This window comes from Ambystoma mexicanum, chromosome 11 (genome assembly GCF_040938575.1).
Source record: "Ambystoma mexicanum isolate Mex_15411 chromosome 11, UKY_AmexF1_1, whole genome shotgun sequence".
NCBI classification, from domain to species: domain Eukaryota; kingdom Metazoa; phylum Chordata; class Amphibia; order Caudata; family Ambystomatidae; genus Ambystoma; species Ambystoma mexicanum.
In genome coordinates this window covers 558,360,558-558,378,512 of record NC_090934.1, presented here as the reverse complement: position 1 = coordinate 558,378,512, position 17,955 = coordinate 558,360,558, and the positions used below count along the sequence as shown (strand labels likewise).

At 47.4% G+C, this 17,955-nt stretch overlaps 1 protein-coding gene across 10 annotated transcripts in view; it reads left to right on the top strand.

Annotated features, from left to right (window-relative positions):
* The window catches only part of CAPRIN1 (cell cycle associated protein 1), a 1,156,748-nt gene that overhangs the window by 198,713 nt on the left and 940,080 nt on the right, over positions 1-17,955 (top strand). For all 10 annotated transcript variants that reach the window (XM_069623390.1, XM_069623385.1, XM_069623386.1 and 7 more), the window contains exon 4: positions 6,794-6,880. In XM_069623390.1, coding sequence (XP_069479491.1) covers positions 6,794-6,880 — 87 coding nt within the window. The remainder of the gene's footprint in view (positions 1-6,793; positions 6,881-17,955) is intronic.

Sequence of the window (17,955 nt, the reverse complement as noted above, 5' to 3'; positions counted from 1 at the left end):
CTCTGGACAAAACTTTGCTTTCTGTCAGCAGGCTGGTTATCTGATACCGAGGGCAATGTGTATAAACTAATTTCCATCTTCAAAACTGTACATACTTGCCCCACCCATCCTATCGGCCCATCTCAATCCCTACTACCCCCTCCGGTCATCCTCGGCACACCACCTTGCTCCTGCTTGTGTTTACGCTCCCATCCTCTCAGGGGCGTAGGAGACACATAAAATCTGGGAGGGACAGGGGACATCTTGGGCACTTTGCTTTATTTATTGTGTTCTAGTCAAAGAACTCGACTTTTCACAAAATTAGAATTAAAATAGCAGTACGTGTTAAATTACAAATATCACTGTATAAAACAAGAGAAAAGAAGAAAAGAAAACGGAAGAAAATTAAAGGATGCAGCAGCAAAGAACATGCCTTTGTATGTTGCATTTCAGGATTTTTCATCGGACTATGCGCTCATGGTAAGAGACAAGAAATAACAATTACTTAGTGTGCTACAGTTAGGACGCCAGTTCGTTAAGAGCAGATCACCTGTAAGTGGACTCCTGCCCATTAAAGGAGTTGAAGCCTTTTCTACCAACTGCAAGGGCAAGTTGCTACATTTTTGTGTGGGACAAGGAGACGTGTGTATCTCTTGGAATGGAAGGATGGGGGATTCAAAGAAAGAGGAAATCTTGTTGTTCGTACCTGAGTAAGCCCTGTAATGGGAGTAGAGGGACCAGGTGTGTGATGTTGCTGCTTTGACTATCCACGGGGGGGGGGGGGAGGTGGTACAACAAACAAGGAGGATGAGCGATTGCAAGGCCACCCCCTTATAAGCACTCCCCAGGTCCGCGGCCGGATGTGTCGCACCCAGGGATGCAAGTAGGTGGACCCAGGGGGGTGGCCAGAGGGGCAGCCCGCTATGTGGGCTGCCCCTTTAGCGCCCCTGCGAGGGCCGGGCCAGCCTCTCACGATGAGTCTGATCCCTCTTATTCCATCTCATGCTGGCTTCAGAGCCTAGTCTTTCTTTGACTTTGTTATTCTGAATGCAGAGCTGGACTCTGTTCCTTTCTCATTTAACATTTGCTGCTAAGCCTGATTTGTTTGATTCTCTCATATGTTACTAGGACGGCAGAGCATGTGTCCTCTGCCCTGTTATATTATTCAAAGAGCCCCTCTGGCCTTTCTTTCTCTCTCACTGCTTGCTTAATACATACCGCCTTGCTTGAACACTCCATATTCTCCCTAACACGGCAATGGCAGCTGCAGTCTCTTAACTTTTATTTGTTCCATGTCTTGAATTGGCCTCTTATTTCTGCTTTTCTGTCTGCAGGGGAAAGGCATTTGCCAGTCACTGCCATGATGGTTCTACCAGGCCATAAGAGGGCAACAGCTAGCCAATATTGGAAGAACATGGGCATATTATGCCAGAGGCTGGCAACTGCCTTCCTAATGCCTACACAAGAGACACAACTCTTGCCTTCGTTTCTAACAATAATTCAGTGGATGAAGAAACGCGAGAACACACATATTGCTTATAAATGAAGGGGATAATACCATACTTGGTTAAAACATTTTGATCACGCCAGGAGCTAATTTCCAGCTACACTTAAGCGATTACCTTTTAGACTTCTGGCTTTAAATAACGTTAGTATAACCTGGAAAGCACAGAGGTTGCTCAACAGGGTTCCTGGAGCACGAGGGGTACCCTACTTGTGGGCATGAATGATTGGAGGGCATTCTTGCCCTGGTTTGGAGCCTGGATCCCCTACAGCCATGGGGGGAGGGGCCTATTACTTTTGGTTGTATGTACCCTTTGAGGGTGGGCAGACATAACAGCTCTGCTTTGCAACTTTATCTCATACCTGTCAGGTGGCATGTAACTCAATGCTCCTAATGTTATCAGCCTCAGAAGTCTGGAATCCTTTGACACATCAACTAGAGTACAGTCTGAGTCGGCATCTGTCGGCCTGTGGGGAAGACACACAGAAAGAGCAGGGCACAGTGCCCTTGTGGGTTTTTCACACTTCTTCCTTGGGGTGGGCACAATTAACTCCGCAGAGAAAGTGGCACATGGTGGACAACATTCTCCCACTTAGACAATGTCACCCAAAGAGCGAAATTGGCCATTTGAAATACCTGTCGACTGCTTAACGCGAGATGGCAATTAAGGGCATTTGCCAACGCACTCCAGGAGCACAGGACACCCTCTTACCAGCGACATGCCATGCTCACTCATTCTGATCACGAATTGCCATTTATCTGGGGTCATGTTAAATGTATTTATTGATTACATGTGTAGCATCACGCAAAACCCCCCAAGCATCAAAGCGCAAAGTAAACTGCATCGAGTGGACCACTTCCATTGGCACACGGTTTTACTTTTCCGCCACAAAATGGAAGGTTTTAACGTAAAACGCAAGTGAAATCACATTGCTTTTCCACTTTGGAAGAGTGTAAATACCTCGCGCAATTAGCGATTGCTGGTGCAGTTGACAATGGCTTCCTCTGGACTCCGCCTGCTTTTACCAGGTTTCGTTTCCAAGCAGATCCCAGAGGAATCCCTTTCCTGATTTCCAGCATGAGAATCCATGCTGGCAGTAAGGCCGCATTTGTCTGGTGGAGCGGGAAAAACAGGGGGTCCTGGTGTGTCCACTCGGCTCCCGAACTCCACCCAGAAAATGCACGAAAATCTGGCCAATTAGAAAAAGCGACAGTAATAGTGTTTTCCACCACTTTTTCTGAACCAATTGACCTGGGAAATGCTGTGTTGCATCAGAAGCTGAATACATTCACTCTGCCTACTATCCCACCGGAAGATTAAGCCAGGTGTTGAACACAGGTGTTACATAATCTTTTGCACAATCTGCATTTGGAGCATTAACTGAGCTACCTTACAAATGATATCTCCTCTGGGACTTTACCGTCTTAACCCCTTAACTGCCATGGGTATTCCCCCCCCCCCCCCCCCCCCCAGTGCCAAGGGCTTTTTTGGTGATTTCGGTATGTTGCCATTCAATCCCTTGTAACTTCTTTGTTACATGAGATATCTTGGCCAAAGTTGGCCCCTTTTTTCCCCACATGTAGGCAGCCGTAACGGCACCCAGGAATACTAGTTTGCTGTAGGGGGGTGAGAGAAAATAACCAAAAAGGAGAACATTTGTTTTTTTTCCCCAGAAAATGCCAATAAAATGTTGTACAAAGAAGCCTGTGGTGTTTTCCTTTTAAGAGCTAGGAACAATTGGTTTGCTGCACTTGAAAGCCTGGAAAATGGCGAATCCAGAACAGATTTGGTGGAAAACAAAACACATTTTGATACATACACTTCTGAAAAGTAGACAATATTCCAAGTTTAGGAAGGGGCGATTTGCGAAGGTCAGGCAACAACTATGTAGGGAAAGATTACATAGTTTGGGGGGAAATCGGGAAAATGACAGAAAATAAAACACAATTTCCACACATTTCACTCTAGTCACCCACCGAAACACACAGCCAACACATGGCCTACCTTTCTGTGTTCCCATAGGTTTCCTGGCAAAAACGGTACCTCACATGTGTGGGTGCACCTACCTGGGTGCAATTTTGCTCATGTGGACAACCTACAGATTTGGGCCTAGGGTGTCGAAGCCACGAAGGAAATCGGGAACCCCATGCATTTCCGAAAAGACACCCGTGGGAATCCACAGAGGTCTGACTTGTACGAATCGCCCAATAATTTATGACACACAATCCCTGACAGTCTGAAATTTGGTGGAAAAACCACCATTTTCACTTTGTCTGGGATTGTGGGTAATAAAGTCTGGGGTGATTCGTGCAAGTCAGACCTCTCTGGATTCCCACGGGTGTCTTTTCGGAAATGCATGGGATACCCTGTTTTCCTTTGTGGCTTTGACACCCTAGGCCCAAATCTGTAGGTTGTCTCCCGAAACCCTTTGGGGGATACCAGTGGTTTAGCCTTTTCCCTTTGCGCCCATGTAGGTGCACCCACGCATGTGAGGTACAGTTTACGTCGGAACACCTGTGGGAACGTGGGAAGGTAGGACATGTGGTGTTGGCGGCGTGTTTTGGTGGGAGGCAAGAGGTAAATGTCTGAAAATTGTAGTTTTTTTTCACCAAATTGCAGACTTTGCTAGGGATTGTGGGTAATACATTCTGGGGCGATTCGCACAAGTCAGACGTTTGTGGATTTCTACGGGTGTCCTCTTTTTGGAAATGCATGGGATTCCCTGTTTTCCTTGGTGGCTTCCACACCCTAGGCCCAAATCTGTATGTTGTCCACATGAGCAAAATCTGCTCTGCCGAAAGATTTGGGGTTACCAGTGGGTTAGCCTTTTGCATTTTCGCCCAGGTAGGTGCACCCACACATGTGAGGTACTGTTTTCGTCGGGACACCTGTGGAAATGCAGAATGGTAGGACATGGGTGGGTGGCCAGAGTGAAATGTCTGAAAATTGTGGGGGGTTTTTTCCACCAAATTTCAGAGATTTCCCTCTGCGCACCCTCAAACACGCCGCCAACAGATGTCCTACCTTCCCACGTTCCCACAGGTGTCCCCACAAAAACCGTATTTCGCGTGTGGATGCACCTACCTCGGCTCAAAGGGAAAAGGCTAACCCACTGATAACTCCAAGTCTTTTCGGCAAAGCAGATTTTGCTCATCTGGACAGTCTACAGATTTGGGCCTAGTGTGTCGAAGCCACCAAGGAAAACCGAGAACCCCATGCATTTCCAAAAAGACACCCGTGGGCACCCCCCCTTTCCACTAAAAACATCCATGGTGGTTTAGTGACCCCCACACCGACCCAAAACGAGTTATAATTTTTTATTTTTGTTTTGCCCCTTTCCTAGGGCAGATTGTGCTAGAAATCTGCCCCCAGGGAGGGCTACTTGAGATGCCCCATCCATTTGGGGTGGGGGGAGAGGGTCACCCCCTTTCCACTAAAAACATCCATGGTGGTTCAGTGGCCCCCCAGACCCATCCAAAACGAGTTATAATTTTTTATTTTTGTTTTGCCCCTTTCCTAGGGGCAGATGGGCATGTGTGTGGCCATCTGCCCCCAGGGGGGCAAAACGTACTGCCCCAGGCTTGGGAGGGGTGGCTCTGCCAATATTTGAAGTGGCCTCCCCCCCCCCCCCCCCCCCCCCCAATGGATGGAGGTTATCTCATGTACCCCTTCCTAGGGGCAAAAATCTGCCCCAGGGAGCGCTACATACGCTGCGCCCCATCCACACAGGGGGGGGGGGAGAGGGCCACCCCCTTGCAAAAATCTCTGGTGGCTAGTGGTCCCATCTGCACCCATCCCACCCAAAACGAAGTTTTAAAAAATCTTATTTTTATTTTTTTAGTCCTCCTTCCCTGGGGGCAGATGATCACCCATGGTTTGGGGCCAGGGGGAAAGGGCAGCTTACATAGTAAGCATAAGCAGCCCCTGCCCACTTCAAAAACAGATCCCTGCACGACAAACCAAACCTATTCTGCGGGGGATAAATTATTACATCCCCCCACTTAAAATTGTGGGGGGATTTGTCCCCCGTCCCCCCCTATGTCCTACGCCCATGCATCCTCTCCTTGATCATTTACTCTGGAATGCTCTTCCACTACCTCTTTGCATATAGAAATCCAACCTCCTACACTCTTCCTTTCGGAAGAACCACTTGAGTTGCATTCTACTCCACATATCCCCATTCTCCCCCCCTACCTCTCTAAGAGAACCCTCGGCACTTATCCCTCACCCCTCCATCCTAAAACGTATCGCTTCCTCCACTACCCTAGTCCTAAATTCTGCTGTGTTCATGTCCCTGGCTCATGTTTCTACCGCCTCTGCATCATCTGGTTTTAATCTATTCTCAAACCCATTAAGGACTTTGTTCCTCTGCTCTGTCAATGGTAGTTTTGTAAGCATTTTGGTAACACATTTACATTATTTAATGTAAATTACAGGGAAAACAAAGTCCCCTTTCATCTATATTGTTCCCGCTCCCCAATAAAGTATTCATTTGTATGACAAAGGCACTGAGTGGTGTGTTTTCATGAAGGTATTACGGTGAATTGTCTATCCAGGATTTGCAGTTGTGCACGCATTTGCGCATAAAATACCTGGCCTACATCCTGTAACTGGACTAGAAGTATATTGGCCACTACATGGAGTAACTTTTCCCAATTGGTTACCTTTCAGGAAGGTGCACCCCAGGGTACAGCCGAACTGTACTGTTGAAACTAAAGCTGCAACAAGCAATTGGTGACCAGACCGCCATTAATGTGATCTCATAACCCATACAATTTGGTTTGGCTGTAGATTGCCTTTGGTATTCTCATTTTAGTCTTTTGATGTTTGAAAACCAGTTTGAAGGGCTGCAGGGTAGTGGTTTGAAGTACAGTCACTGTGCCAGAATGACACCAACCTGTAAGACCAGATCATTGTGCAGCCTATCATGGGCAGCTCAATACGTGAACATTTTGATAACTATACTTGATTTGTAGACCTCAGACTTGCATGGGACTTACTGGTTGACTTTATTTTTAAGAACAGAGTTGTATACTTTTCTTGCATGCATTGGATTGAGGCAGGCTAGCCATCAGTTGGAAAACGCATTGAACCATTTTTCCTTAGGGTAGTGTGAACTTCATGCTCCCTTGAGTTTTGTTTAACCATTTTTTTAAGTCCATCACATCTGATCAAATTAGTAAAAATTCTGACATTTACTTTAGAGGTGTAATGCAGATCTATATATAGTGTAATATCACTGCTGTAGCCTCATGACAAGACTGTAGACTGTTCATGGATTTTCATTTGTGAATACTTGTCCCCTGCAGGATGCTGTGTCGAAGCACCAGGAAGTGGTGAGCAACATGGAATTTGCTCGTGAACTGCAACGCAATTTTTTGTCTTTGAGCCAAGATGTAAGTTGGGAGTATTTGTTAATATTTTTATGCTGCATATCGGTGTGCGTTTGCAAGCTAACTTTTTTTCTAACTTGTTAATGTGTTTGAGTAGTTAATCCAGCACATTCAAAGTTATCTAAATCGATTTTTCTAGTATTGGTGCCAAAACACCCGAAATAAAATCAATCCCACTCTGAATTTAAATTACCAGGAGCCTCGTTCTAGTCTTACCCTGTCTTTTATGTAAAGCTCTGTATAATTGGAGTTCTTTTAGTGGTAGCTACTGTGCTCTGTCTATTTACTGCTTAAAGATTTCTTTGGGCATTGGACAGCTTGTATATCTGAAGAAGATTCTGAGGTAGTAAGCATGGGGTTTTAAGGATGTAAAGTTGGAGAGCAGACGTGGAGTAGGCTGAACTGTAGCATGAACAAGTATAGTCCTAATTTGTTGGTTAAGGTGTTTCAGGGAGCAAACTAATTTAGGATCCTAGCTGTATGTTATCTATTTTGACATTTCTGTTCGTCTTTAGTCGATCTATATTTTTTGGAGCAAAACATAGATGTCCGTTATGGGGCCAATATAGAGATGTGCTTCTTTAGACCAACCCATGTCAGGTATCCCCTTACTCATTGCCCTTGTGATTGCGGGTCAACCTCTCAGTTGTTGACTTGCAAGAGATTACTCTGCTCACACAGAGCTAAGCAGACCAACCTTTTCACCAGTAAGAACTGAAACAACCAACTGATAGGGATCTAAAAGTGGGACACTTGACCAATGTGCAATGCAGAGCTATTGCCCCAGTGTCTCATGAAATTGCCACATAAATGCTGCTATTTGTCTTTGGTTAATGCCTTTGGCCCAGTCATACCTACGTTGGGGCAGGTCTACCATGTTTGGCCTGAACTATTTTCCCGAGTTTCAGACTGACCCGACTCAGGAATATTCATCTGGGTGGGCCATGTTTATGATCTGGGGGTGCCTAACTTCTGTTGAGTGCTTTTTAAAAAAAAAAAAATTGCGGTTGTGACTGATTTCTCAAATCAGTGAGCCAGCAAAAATGTTTTCCTGGTTCTGGAAAAAGCCATTCACACCCTTCAATTTGATTAATCATTTAGACTGTTTCAAAAGGTGCAGAAGTCTGGATTGTAACCCAGGTTGTTAGGACCAGGGGTGACCCATTTACCAGCAAGACTACTTGAAGGGATTCTTGGTCGTTACTGACAGACGGCCCTGGGCAGGTGGGGCATGGGGTGTGGATGTGCCCCAGCTAGTAGGGGGTACATGTTTGTCCCCCTAAGGGACCCTAGTAATAAAGACCCAGTTACCAGGCTTAATAAATATTTTATTCAGTGTTTGGTGTGTGCTTAGTAATGTGTGGATTAAAACCATCCGGCCCACCATGGGGCTAGATGGAATGTTAAGAAAAGAGCAATGGAATAAAACTTGCCTGCCCAAGAATGGGCTAGACTGTGAAAAAGGGTAATACTAAAGGATGTGAAAAAAGGCTGAGTGTTCTGAAGGAGAGAAGAGGAAAAACTAGTGAGCACAAAAACCCCAGGTGGTGGGGCGTGTCAGAGGTGGGTTGGAGGGGGGGGGGGGTTATTGCCCTGAGCGGCCCCCCTATGGGCACAGGAGGCAGTGAAGCACCAGGTGGCAAGTGACGTGAGCTGCCCAGAAGGGTGAGCCAAGGGCCTGAGCTGCTTGGCAGTTGAAGCTCTGCCACCCCAGGGCCATGGTGTGCATCAGAGCATTGAGTTGGGGGGGGGGGGGGGGGGGGGGGAGATGAGGTGCAAAGCAGGTCTCCACCAGGACAACAGCGTGATTTCGTTCAACACATCACTGTTCCCCTGAAAATCTGTTTTAGAATTCCCCCAAAACATTACCAATCAGTACAGAAAACATCTCCTCACAGTAACCATGAGAGGTAAACGGTACTGTGAAATTGGTGGCAATTTTTTTCATTCAGCTGTTTCTGAAACAATTCCAGTTTATGAACACAGGATTGAATGTGCTCATACAGCCTGTTCACAAACTGATCCTTGTAGTTTTATATTCCGGTCTGAACAATATTGTTTATCTTTTGCATTTATTTGCAGCACACAAAACCCTGAGGTATCTAGGCGCTACTTACAGAAGAGCTTGTACAAGAATATGCAGAAGTATACATACTGGAAAGCTCTCCTTGTGGCAGGGAGCTGCATCAGGCATGCATAAAGACCTAGTAGGAGTGATAATACATACTCGCGCTCGCCTTATTGCCGGGAGCTACAACAGACCTGCATGGGACATAGTAGACAATGATGTAAAAGAGTAGCGCATGTGAGGCAAAAGATGTAACACAATGGTAGGAGGGTGGTCTGATAGTGCGGCATACCTTCCTTCAGATTACTATGTAGAAAAGCTGAGCGAAATGGCATATGTAGGACAGATTTTCTGAAGTCCGGAGGGAGAGAGGGCTGTAGAATCGGTACACATGAAATTGTAATACCAATGGTCCAAAGAAACACAAACGCTATGTATGTAAAAATAGGCCTAGATAAATCTAGGGGTAAATAAGTACCAACACATTATATGAAATCGCAATTATAAAAACACCACACTATACTTAAGTATAAACCTTATTTGGAATACCTAACAGTAGTTCTAGGGAAGTTGAAACCTTTTCATACATATTCAGTATAGGTCACACCTATTCTTGGAGAGTAAAAACCAATGTTTACTTTCACAGTTGCCTTCAGTAATGTAAGGGCAGTAGACCCTACACTGACTTAGTACAAATCACTTAGTCAACTGAGCAATATACTTTTTGTGAATAGTGGGACACTTATTCCAGGTGCAGTAAAAACCTGTAACTCGTTTTGTGGTAACGGTTATACTAGGTGAGTAAAATCTAAGGATGTAATATTTAATTACAGGTTCTTTTGATATAGATCAGTGAACCACAGATGGAGATAAGCAGTAACTTTGGTAACTTGTTTTTGGGAAGGCACACAGCTAACTCAAGATAAGTAAAAAACGCTTTTTTCCTTTTTTTTTATTTTCTATCCTCCCAATGAGGGGGAAAGTAAAACCCAGTGTTACACTTCACTGAATGACTTCAAGTTTTTCTAGGTAGGCAACAACCTAATAGACTTATTCTGGACAGGCTAGCAGCAAGTCAGGGGAAGCAAGGCCCAGTTGGGGGGGGGGGACACTTAAATAATTATCCTCTGTTCATACCAATAGTTGCAGGAAACTCGTACAAGTACCCTGCAGGAATAATCTGGTGAAACCAACACTTTACTTTTGTGAAGAGGCACAACCTAATCACAGTAATACACCTTCACATCTGCTTTCCATTAGTCTGACAAACCGTTTCTAAGGAAGAAAAGATGTTACCCATACTTAAGACTACTGCATAACACATTCAAGGTAAGTAAGAACTTTTGTAACGATTCACTTTTAGAGTTTGTTACCAACCAACTCTTTACAAGTAACTTTTAGACACTACTTTTCTGGGCAAAAGTCCCAATACCAAAACTCTTTCCCTTATTCTTGGAGCATGAGTGTTCCCAGTGGCAGAAGGGGAGTCACTAGGGCTAGTGACCAACAGACTGTCAGAATGGGTTCTTTAGTAGCAAAAGTCAGAGCTCCTTAGGGAAACAGGGCAAACGTGAGTACTCTACTTTAGAGTTGGAGGGTCCAGGAGCTTCACAAAAGACACCCTAGCAGGATTCTAGCAGTGGGACTGGGTGCATTGGAGGAGAGACCTCCCCATCACAGAAAACACCCCACAGCTACACAAACTAACAGACTTAAGGTAAGTACATACCAAAGCCAACACAGTACCTCAGCATTGAAGATTTTGCAGCAGGAGGACTTCAGGGTCTGCAGCAAAATACCAGGTTAGTGGATTCCTTCTCGTGGTGATTGAAAAGACCACCTCAGAAGGAACTTTGCAGCAGGGATCGATGAAGGCTCTAGGCAAGGTTTCCCTCGCGGCTGAATGCAGTTCTGCGGATTTGGCGCATTTTCAAAGAGAACAGAAGACAGAAAATAGCGGTTGAATTCTCATTGTTACAAAGGTCCAGCACTCTTGTGTTTTTTTTTTCTTTTTCTCGATTCGCATCTCTGGTGACGCACCAGGATGCCCACGACGTTTCAGCGAGATTCGGAATTCTGAAGACCGTGCACCGCACAGTGGCTCGAGGTCCCAGGATATTGCAGCAACACAAGGTTGCAGCAACGTGTGGGTTGGCTCGAAATGCAGGTCTTCTGGAGTCTAGTGGGTCTCACCATGCTCTGGGTCGTTTTCGGAGTACCCATGTCAATTGAAAGGAAGGGCTACAGCAGGCTCCGGTTACACATCGGGCTCTCTGGTTGCTGGAAATCTTTTCAGGCGCTTTTCCTTAATCATCCTCTCCGGTTTCAGTTCCAGTGGTCGACTTTTCAGCTTCCAGGTTTCTAGTATTTATCAGGAACTACAGCACAACTTCTGCTTTTGATAAGAAGGGGCAGTCTGGTTGTCCAATCAGGACAGACAGCCCTTACCCACCCCACCCCCCCACACTGGGATTTGTCCCCATTCAAGCAAGGTGTAAGACAAAGGGCTGGGGAGTTTTGGACTCCTCCCTCGCTTCCTGCCATCCCAGACAGACTGGAGCCTGGGCGGGGAGTCCACAGGACTCCCACCGAAGATGAAAATCGCACGAAGGAATTTCCCGCCCTGGATGTCAGGGGAAGGAACAAGGCATGACCGACACTAAAATGGCAAAAAAAGGACGGGCCATTTTGGTAAAATGAGCACCCTTGGGTGCCTTTACTGCAGCTGTGAACAAAGCCTGCGGTAAAGGTGCACCACATTAATGCAAGATATCACTGCCACCAGCCAGGTAAGCTTGTCCCTGTAACAGAAATGTTAAAGTTGATGTGAAAGGTGATGCATTGTATATATATTTCTGAGGCTTGTGGAATCTGCTTAGATCACATGCTGTGCATAGGCCGACATCTAGTGGAAGCTGCAGAGTTTTAGTTTGTTTTTCGAAACTTGAAAAAGGGCGTCGACACAGGGCGTGCTAGTAATACTATCCCTAGTGTGACGTCCACTGTACCCATGATCCCTCACACGTCTAGGACCCTCGGATTGTTTTTTTCCGCCATACTGGTCGGGAGCATTTCACGGAGTTCCCTGGCCTTAGCCATACTTTTGCTAAATATTGTTAAATTTACCCATGTCTCCACCCCAATGTCGAGTCACCGAACTTCCACACTTGACGCCGGCCCGGAGAAGAATTTGACCGTCAACAGCTGCACGATGGATTTGGGCCTCGGAAGGCCTCTGGCCTTGGCCCGGGCCTTGGAAGGCCGCTGGCCTCAGCCCTGCAAGTAGGGAGAGTGGACATACTCTACGCTGGTATATAGGTACATTCTTATATATTCCTACACTTACAAGCCCGCTGCCACAAGGTGCATATGGAGGGTACCCCTTTCCAATTCTGCCCCAAGTACAACCGCAAATACCCTTGGGTCGACAGGCACGCCACGTGAAATCTCTGCTTGCCGAGGGACCACCCCGAGGCAAACTGCAGAGCGTGTAGTGGGTTTAAACCCAAGACACTTAAGGACCGTTTGATCAAGCGTTGGGCCCACCACGCCAGGTGTCAAGAGGCCATGGCAGCGGAGGGCGCCTTCAGAGATGGCAGCGACGCCGTGCTTTCGGACGGCGAGGGCATTATGGCGTCGAAAGACAGCCGAGCGCAAGTCCCCGACCTCGGAAGGACGTCCGGCAGAGCGGCTCTGGGGAAGACCCCCGGCGACACAAGCGCTTCCCACAGCACTTCCACAAAACACATCCAAGTCCAACTGGGACTCGATGCGCACGTCGAGTTCTCGGAAAGAGGCACATAGAGAATGGTCTGAATCGACGTTCTCTGCATGACTCCAGGCAATCATCCACTGTTGCCAAGAGCGTCTCGCTCCCCAAGGTAACGGAAGTTCGATTGTCGGAGGACGAAGCCGACTTCCATCCCCAGACCACACTCCAGGAGTCGGCGCCCGCAGACCGCGTTACGGCGGCCCCCGAGCCCCTACCTCCACGCTCGAAGGATAGGGACACTACCCCCGAAACGCGACGCCAGGTGTCGAAAGGCTCCGAAGGGGCGAAAAAACAGGGAAAACGCTCTTCCACTCACGGGGAGGGGGAAAAACAAAGTAAGCAGCCTCTGCCTACTTCCACACCTTTAAAACACTCCACTCCTCTCCTCTTAGACAGACAAGTCCAAGTCTTCTGCTATCACAAAGACCCCTGCTCAGACCACCAAGTCTAGTCAGGATAAGTCAGACTTCCAGAAAGAGTCATTCCCAGTTCTAGAGAATGGTCTAGTGATGACATAGACAGGGTCATGTCAAGGATGTCGTCATTGGCAGATTTTTACGCAAAAAACCCTGAACACTTTCTCTTATACTCCCGACGGGTCAGCACCCTCAGCCTCTAAGGATTCTATACCACCAAGTAAAAAGTCCCAGTTTGAAACACCAACACTGTCTTTGGACCCCTTCTATGTACAGCACTACTCTCGGTATCAAGGAGAGGCATGCTTTTGTGAGGATCCAGATTTGGGCATGTTGGAAGAACAAACTGGTACAGGCTACTTTGGGTATGATGAGGACCAAGAAGAGGATGAGGACGACCCGGAAACCTACAGAGTAGATTCCCCGGTAGAGAAGGAACCCCCGGTTACCGACTCCCCTGTCAACAACCAACCTCTCCTAAATGAAGTTCTGTCTCGAGCAGCTGAACATTTCCACATTGACACACAGGGTGCTCAAGAGGAGAGGGACTTCGCCGAGGAGTTAGTGGGAGAAAGGCCTGTTGCTCAGGCCATCCCTATCCTGAAGTCTATTCAGAGAAGAATAGATCCTTCACTCGTAAATCCTAACCTCACCAGGGCAGTGAACCCCAGGATTGAGAATCTTTTCAGGGCAGCCCAATCAGACCCACTGTAACAACCAGGGGGTCCGGCTTCAGATGCCCCCTTATATACAAACACCCGTAAGAGGGCTGGAACACCCTTGTCATCGCCCGAAGCTCCTCCCAACAAGGAGAGCAAGAAACTGTATGGTTTGGGCAGGAAAGTAGCCTCCACTTCCGCCTACCAGCCAAGGATTGCCAACTCCACCACCCTGTTGGCCAGCTACAACTGCCATCAGTGGGAAGAAGTCGCGGCACTCATAGACTCCGCCCCAGAAACCTTAAAGTGTCCGGTTGCATTTTAAAAGCAACCTTTGATGCCGCGGATAACGCTGTCAGATTGATAGCAGAAGGAACTGTTATCAAGAGACACGCTTGGTTACGGCAGTCTGGATTCAAAGCTGAAACCATGCATCATTGTTAGATAAACCGGTGGAGCCGGATCTGTTTGGTAAGGCGGTCGAGGACGCGCTGAAAAATGCCAAGGACGAGTATGAAACACTCAAATCCCTAGGCCAACTAACCAATAAACCCCCTAATCAGAGAGGGAATGGCAATTTTCGTCGCCCATACGGCCAAAATTCCCAGAGGAGCCAACTATTCCCAGGGGCAGGGTACACCGTGGAGCAATAATAACCAACAGTCTACCCAGGGTTACGCCAGGGGTAATAAAAGAGGACATGGAAAATGTAGAGGCAGCCCCAGTAGAGGAGACGGCACGCCTCCACCAAAACAGTGACGCTCCGTTCAGGGTCCCTTCTCATGCAACCCCAGTAGGGGGGGCGCGCTCACGCAACCCGAGTAGGGGGGGGCGCATTTCCAACTTTACCCAAGCTTGGGAATGGATCACGTCAGACAGATGGGTGCTGTCCACAGTAGCCGCAGGATACTGCATAGACCTGTTAGTGTCCCCGAAACCATCCTCCACGACGAAAAATACATTCTTTGGACCACCAGAAGAACCTCCTCGAGGAGATCGTCAATCTGCTAGCAAAGGACGCGATGGAACTCGTCCCGGGATACCAGGTAAACAAGGGTATTTATTCAACTTGCTTCCTTGTGCCAAAAAAATCTGACAATGCACCCAGTATTGGACTTACGGCCTGCAAACAAGTATGTCAAGCCCCAAAAGTTTCGCATGACTACTCTCCAGGAGGTAATCCCCATCCTAAAAAAAGGGGGGATTACATGGCAACATTGGACATGAAAGATGCCTATTTTCATATTTCCATGTTCCCAGCGCACAGAAAGTGCTTGCGCTTCAAGGTGGACAGTTGGCACTACCAGTTCAAGGTACTGCCCTTCGGGATAGCTTCGGCTCCAAGGGTATTCACCAAGGTGGTGGCGGCAGCACACCTACGCAGGGAGGCAATCCCGGTGTACCCTTACCTGGACGATTGGCTCATCACGGGGGAGACCCCAGTAATTTGCAGAGCAAATATTCAAAGGACAATCGACCTCCTCTTCGAATTGGGCTTCTCAAACGAGAAAGTCAAGTCTGGTGCCAAGCACATCCAAACAGTTCCTAGGAGCTATCCTAGACACTCAAGAGGGGTTGACCTTTCTTTCCGAGGAAAGCATTCAGAATAAACTGCTGCAAATTCCGCAATATCAGTCCGTTCGCCAGATAACGGTACGCAAAGCAATGCGTTTGCTGGGCATGATGGCGTCATGTATTTACCTGGTCCCCCACGCGCGCCGGCTTCCCATGCAGGAATGGTTGGCGAAACAGTGGCCTCGGGCAAGTGGTCAGTGCGACGATCTAGTGGTCGTTTCGCCAACACTTGTACAAAGCCTTCACTGGTGGACAAGAGAGAATCTGTCCAAGGGGAAAGCCTTTTATGATCCCGAGATACAGGCGGTAGTCACAACCGATGCATGCCTGACGGGGTGGGGAGCTCACCATCTCCACCACACAGCTCAGGGTCTCTGGTCGCACTCAGTGGCCAAGAATCACATCAACCTGTTAGAGCTTCTGGCAGTATTCAGAGCACTTCAAGCGTTCGAGCCCTACCTACTAAACCCGTCAGTGCAAATCCGGACGGACAGCACTACAGCCATGTTCTACCTGAACAAGCAAGGAGGGACTCGGTCGCTAAATCTGTCCAAGCTTGCCCAGAAAATCTGCATATGGGCACTCAGACGGAACATCTTCCCGTCATCGCAACATGTTCCAGGGGATCTCAATTCCCTAGCGGATGCTCTGAGCAGAGACCCCCTCCCAGAGGAACACGAATGGTGTCTACACAGAAGATATCTTCTACGACTTCTCTCTCAGTGGGGTTTCCCCACTATAGACCTATTCGCCACAAGCGAAAACGGACAATGCCCAGGATTTGCATCCAGGTTCCCCCAACCATACTCTCAGGGGATCGCCCTGTGGATGAACTGGTCAGGGATGTTTGCATACGCTTTTCCACCAACTCCTCTAATCTGGAAGGTGGTCAACCAGATGAACAGAGAATCGATGACGCTCGTCCTAGTTGCTCCCATGTGGGCAAGACAACTGTGGTTCCCACACTTACGCAGATTGGCGGTGTGCGAACCCATCAAACTTCCGGGCTGATACAACACTGTCCCAGCACCAAGGTCAAACAGTGCATCCTCAACCTAACTCAATGAACCTGTCAGCGTGGCTCCTGAGGTCATAGTTCGGGCATCTCAATTTACCACAGAGGTGTATGGACTTCCTAAAGGAATCTAGGAAACCTAACACGAGGCACTGATACTTTGACAAATGGAAGAGATTCGTTATCTGGTGCCAGAATAAACAAATCAACCCAGTTGATTGCACTCCTTCCACTATTGTTACATACATGCTCCACCTGCTGGATGCAGGACTGGTTTTTAACTCACTGAAGGTACACCTGGCGGCCCTGTCAGCATACACCACTTCCCATAACAAGGTGTCATGGTGGAAAGTACCAGTAGTTAAAGCCTTCATGGAAGGTGTAAAGAGAATTCACCCTCCTATTTCAAACCCACCACCAGGATGGGACCTTAACGTGGTGCTATCTAAGCTCATGGGCCCCTCATTCAAGCCCATGCACAAAAGCAGTCCCAAACAACGGACTTACTAAATGGCCGCCTTAATAGCAATTACATCTATAAGAAGAGTCAGTGAAATTCAGGCTCTGTCAGTGCAAGATCCCTTCTTTACTGTCCATAAAGATAAACTGGTTTTACGCACACACCCTAGGTTCTCACCTAAGTTTATTTCAAAATTCCACGTGAACTAGTCCATCGAGCTTCCGGCTTTCTTCCAAGACCCACAAAGCTCGACTGAGGTGAAACTACACACACTAGATGTTCGTAGGGCGGTCCTCTACTATGTAAACAAGACCAGACCGCTAAGGAAAACAGATCAGTTGTTTGTCTCCGTAGCTACTGGCAGCGAGGGGGATCGTGTCTCTAAAGGTGCCATCTCTAAGTGGATTATTACCTGTATCCTGCTGTTACTCACTTTCTGAAAGAACTCTGCCTTTCACGCCTAGGGCCCACTCTACAAGAGGCATTGGGGCCACTCTGGCTTTCATTGCAAATGTACCCCTTGACACCATTTGCAAAGCAGCTACTTGGAGCTCTATTCACTTTTACTCAGCACTACTGCATTGACACCCATTCCAAGACAGATACTCAAGTGGGACAAGTGGTTCTAAGACATTTATTTGTTCATGACCCTTCTCACATCCACCTCCTTCAGGTACTGCTCGCTAATCTATGCACAGCATGTGATCTAAGCAGATTCCACAAGCCTCAGAAGGGATACATTACTCACCGTAATCGTATTTCTGATGCTTGTATCTGCTTAGATTCACATGCTGTGCATAGGCCGACATCTAGTGGAAGCTGCAGAGTATTAGTTTGTTTTTCGAAACTCGAAAAAGGGCGTCGACACAGAGCGTGCCAGTAATACTATCCCTAGTGTGACGTCCACTGTACCCATGATCCCTTGCGCGTCTAGGACCCTCAGATTGTATTTTTTCTGACATGAGGTAGCATGAGTACAGATAATCCAAGCAGATAGATGGAAAGGTAAGACTATAAGCATCCATGCGCCTTCTGTCTGCTTGGATTATCTGTACTCGCGCTACTCCTCATGCTACCTCATGTCAGAAAAAATACAATCTGAGGGTCCTAGAC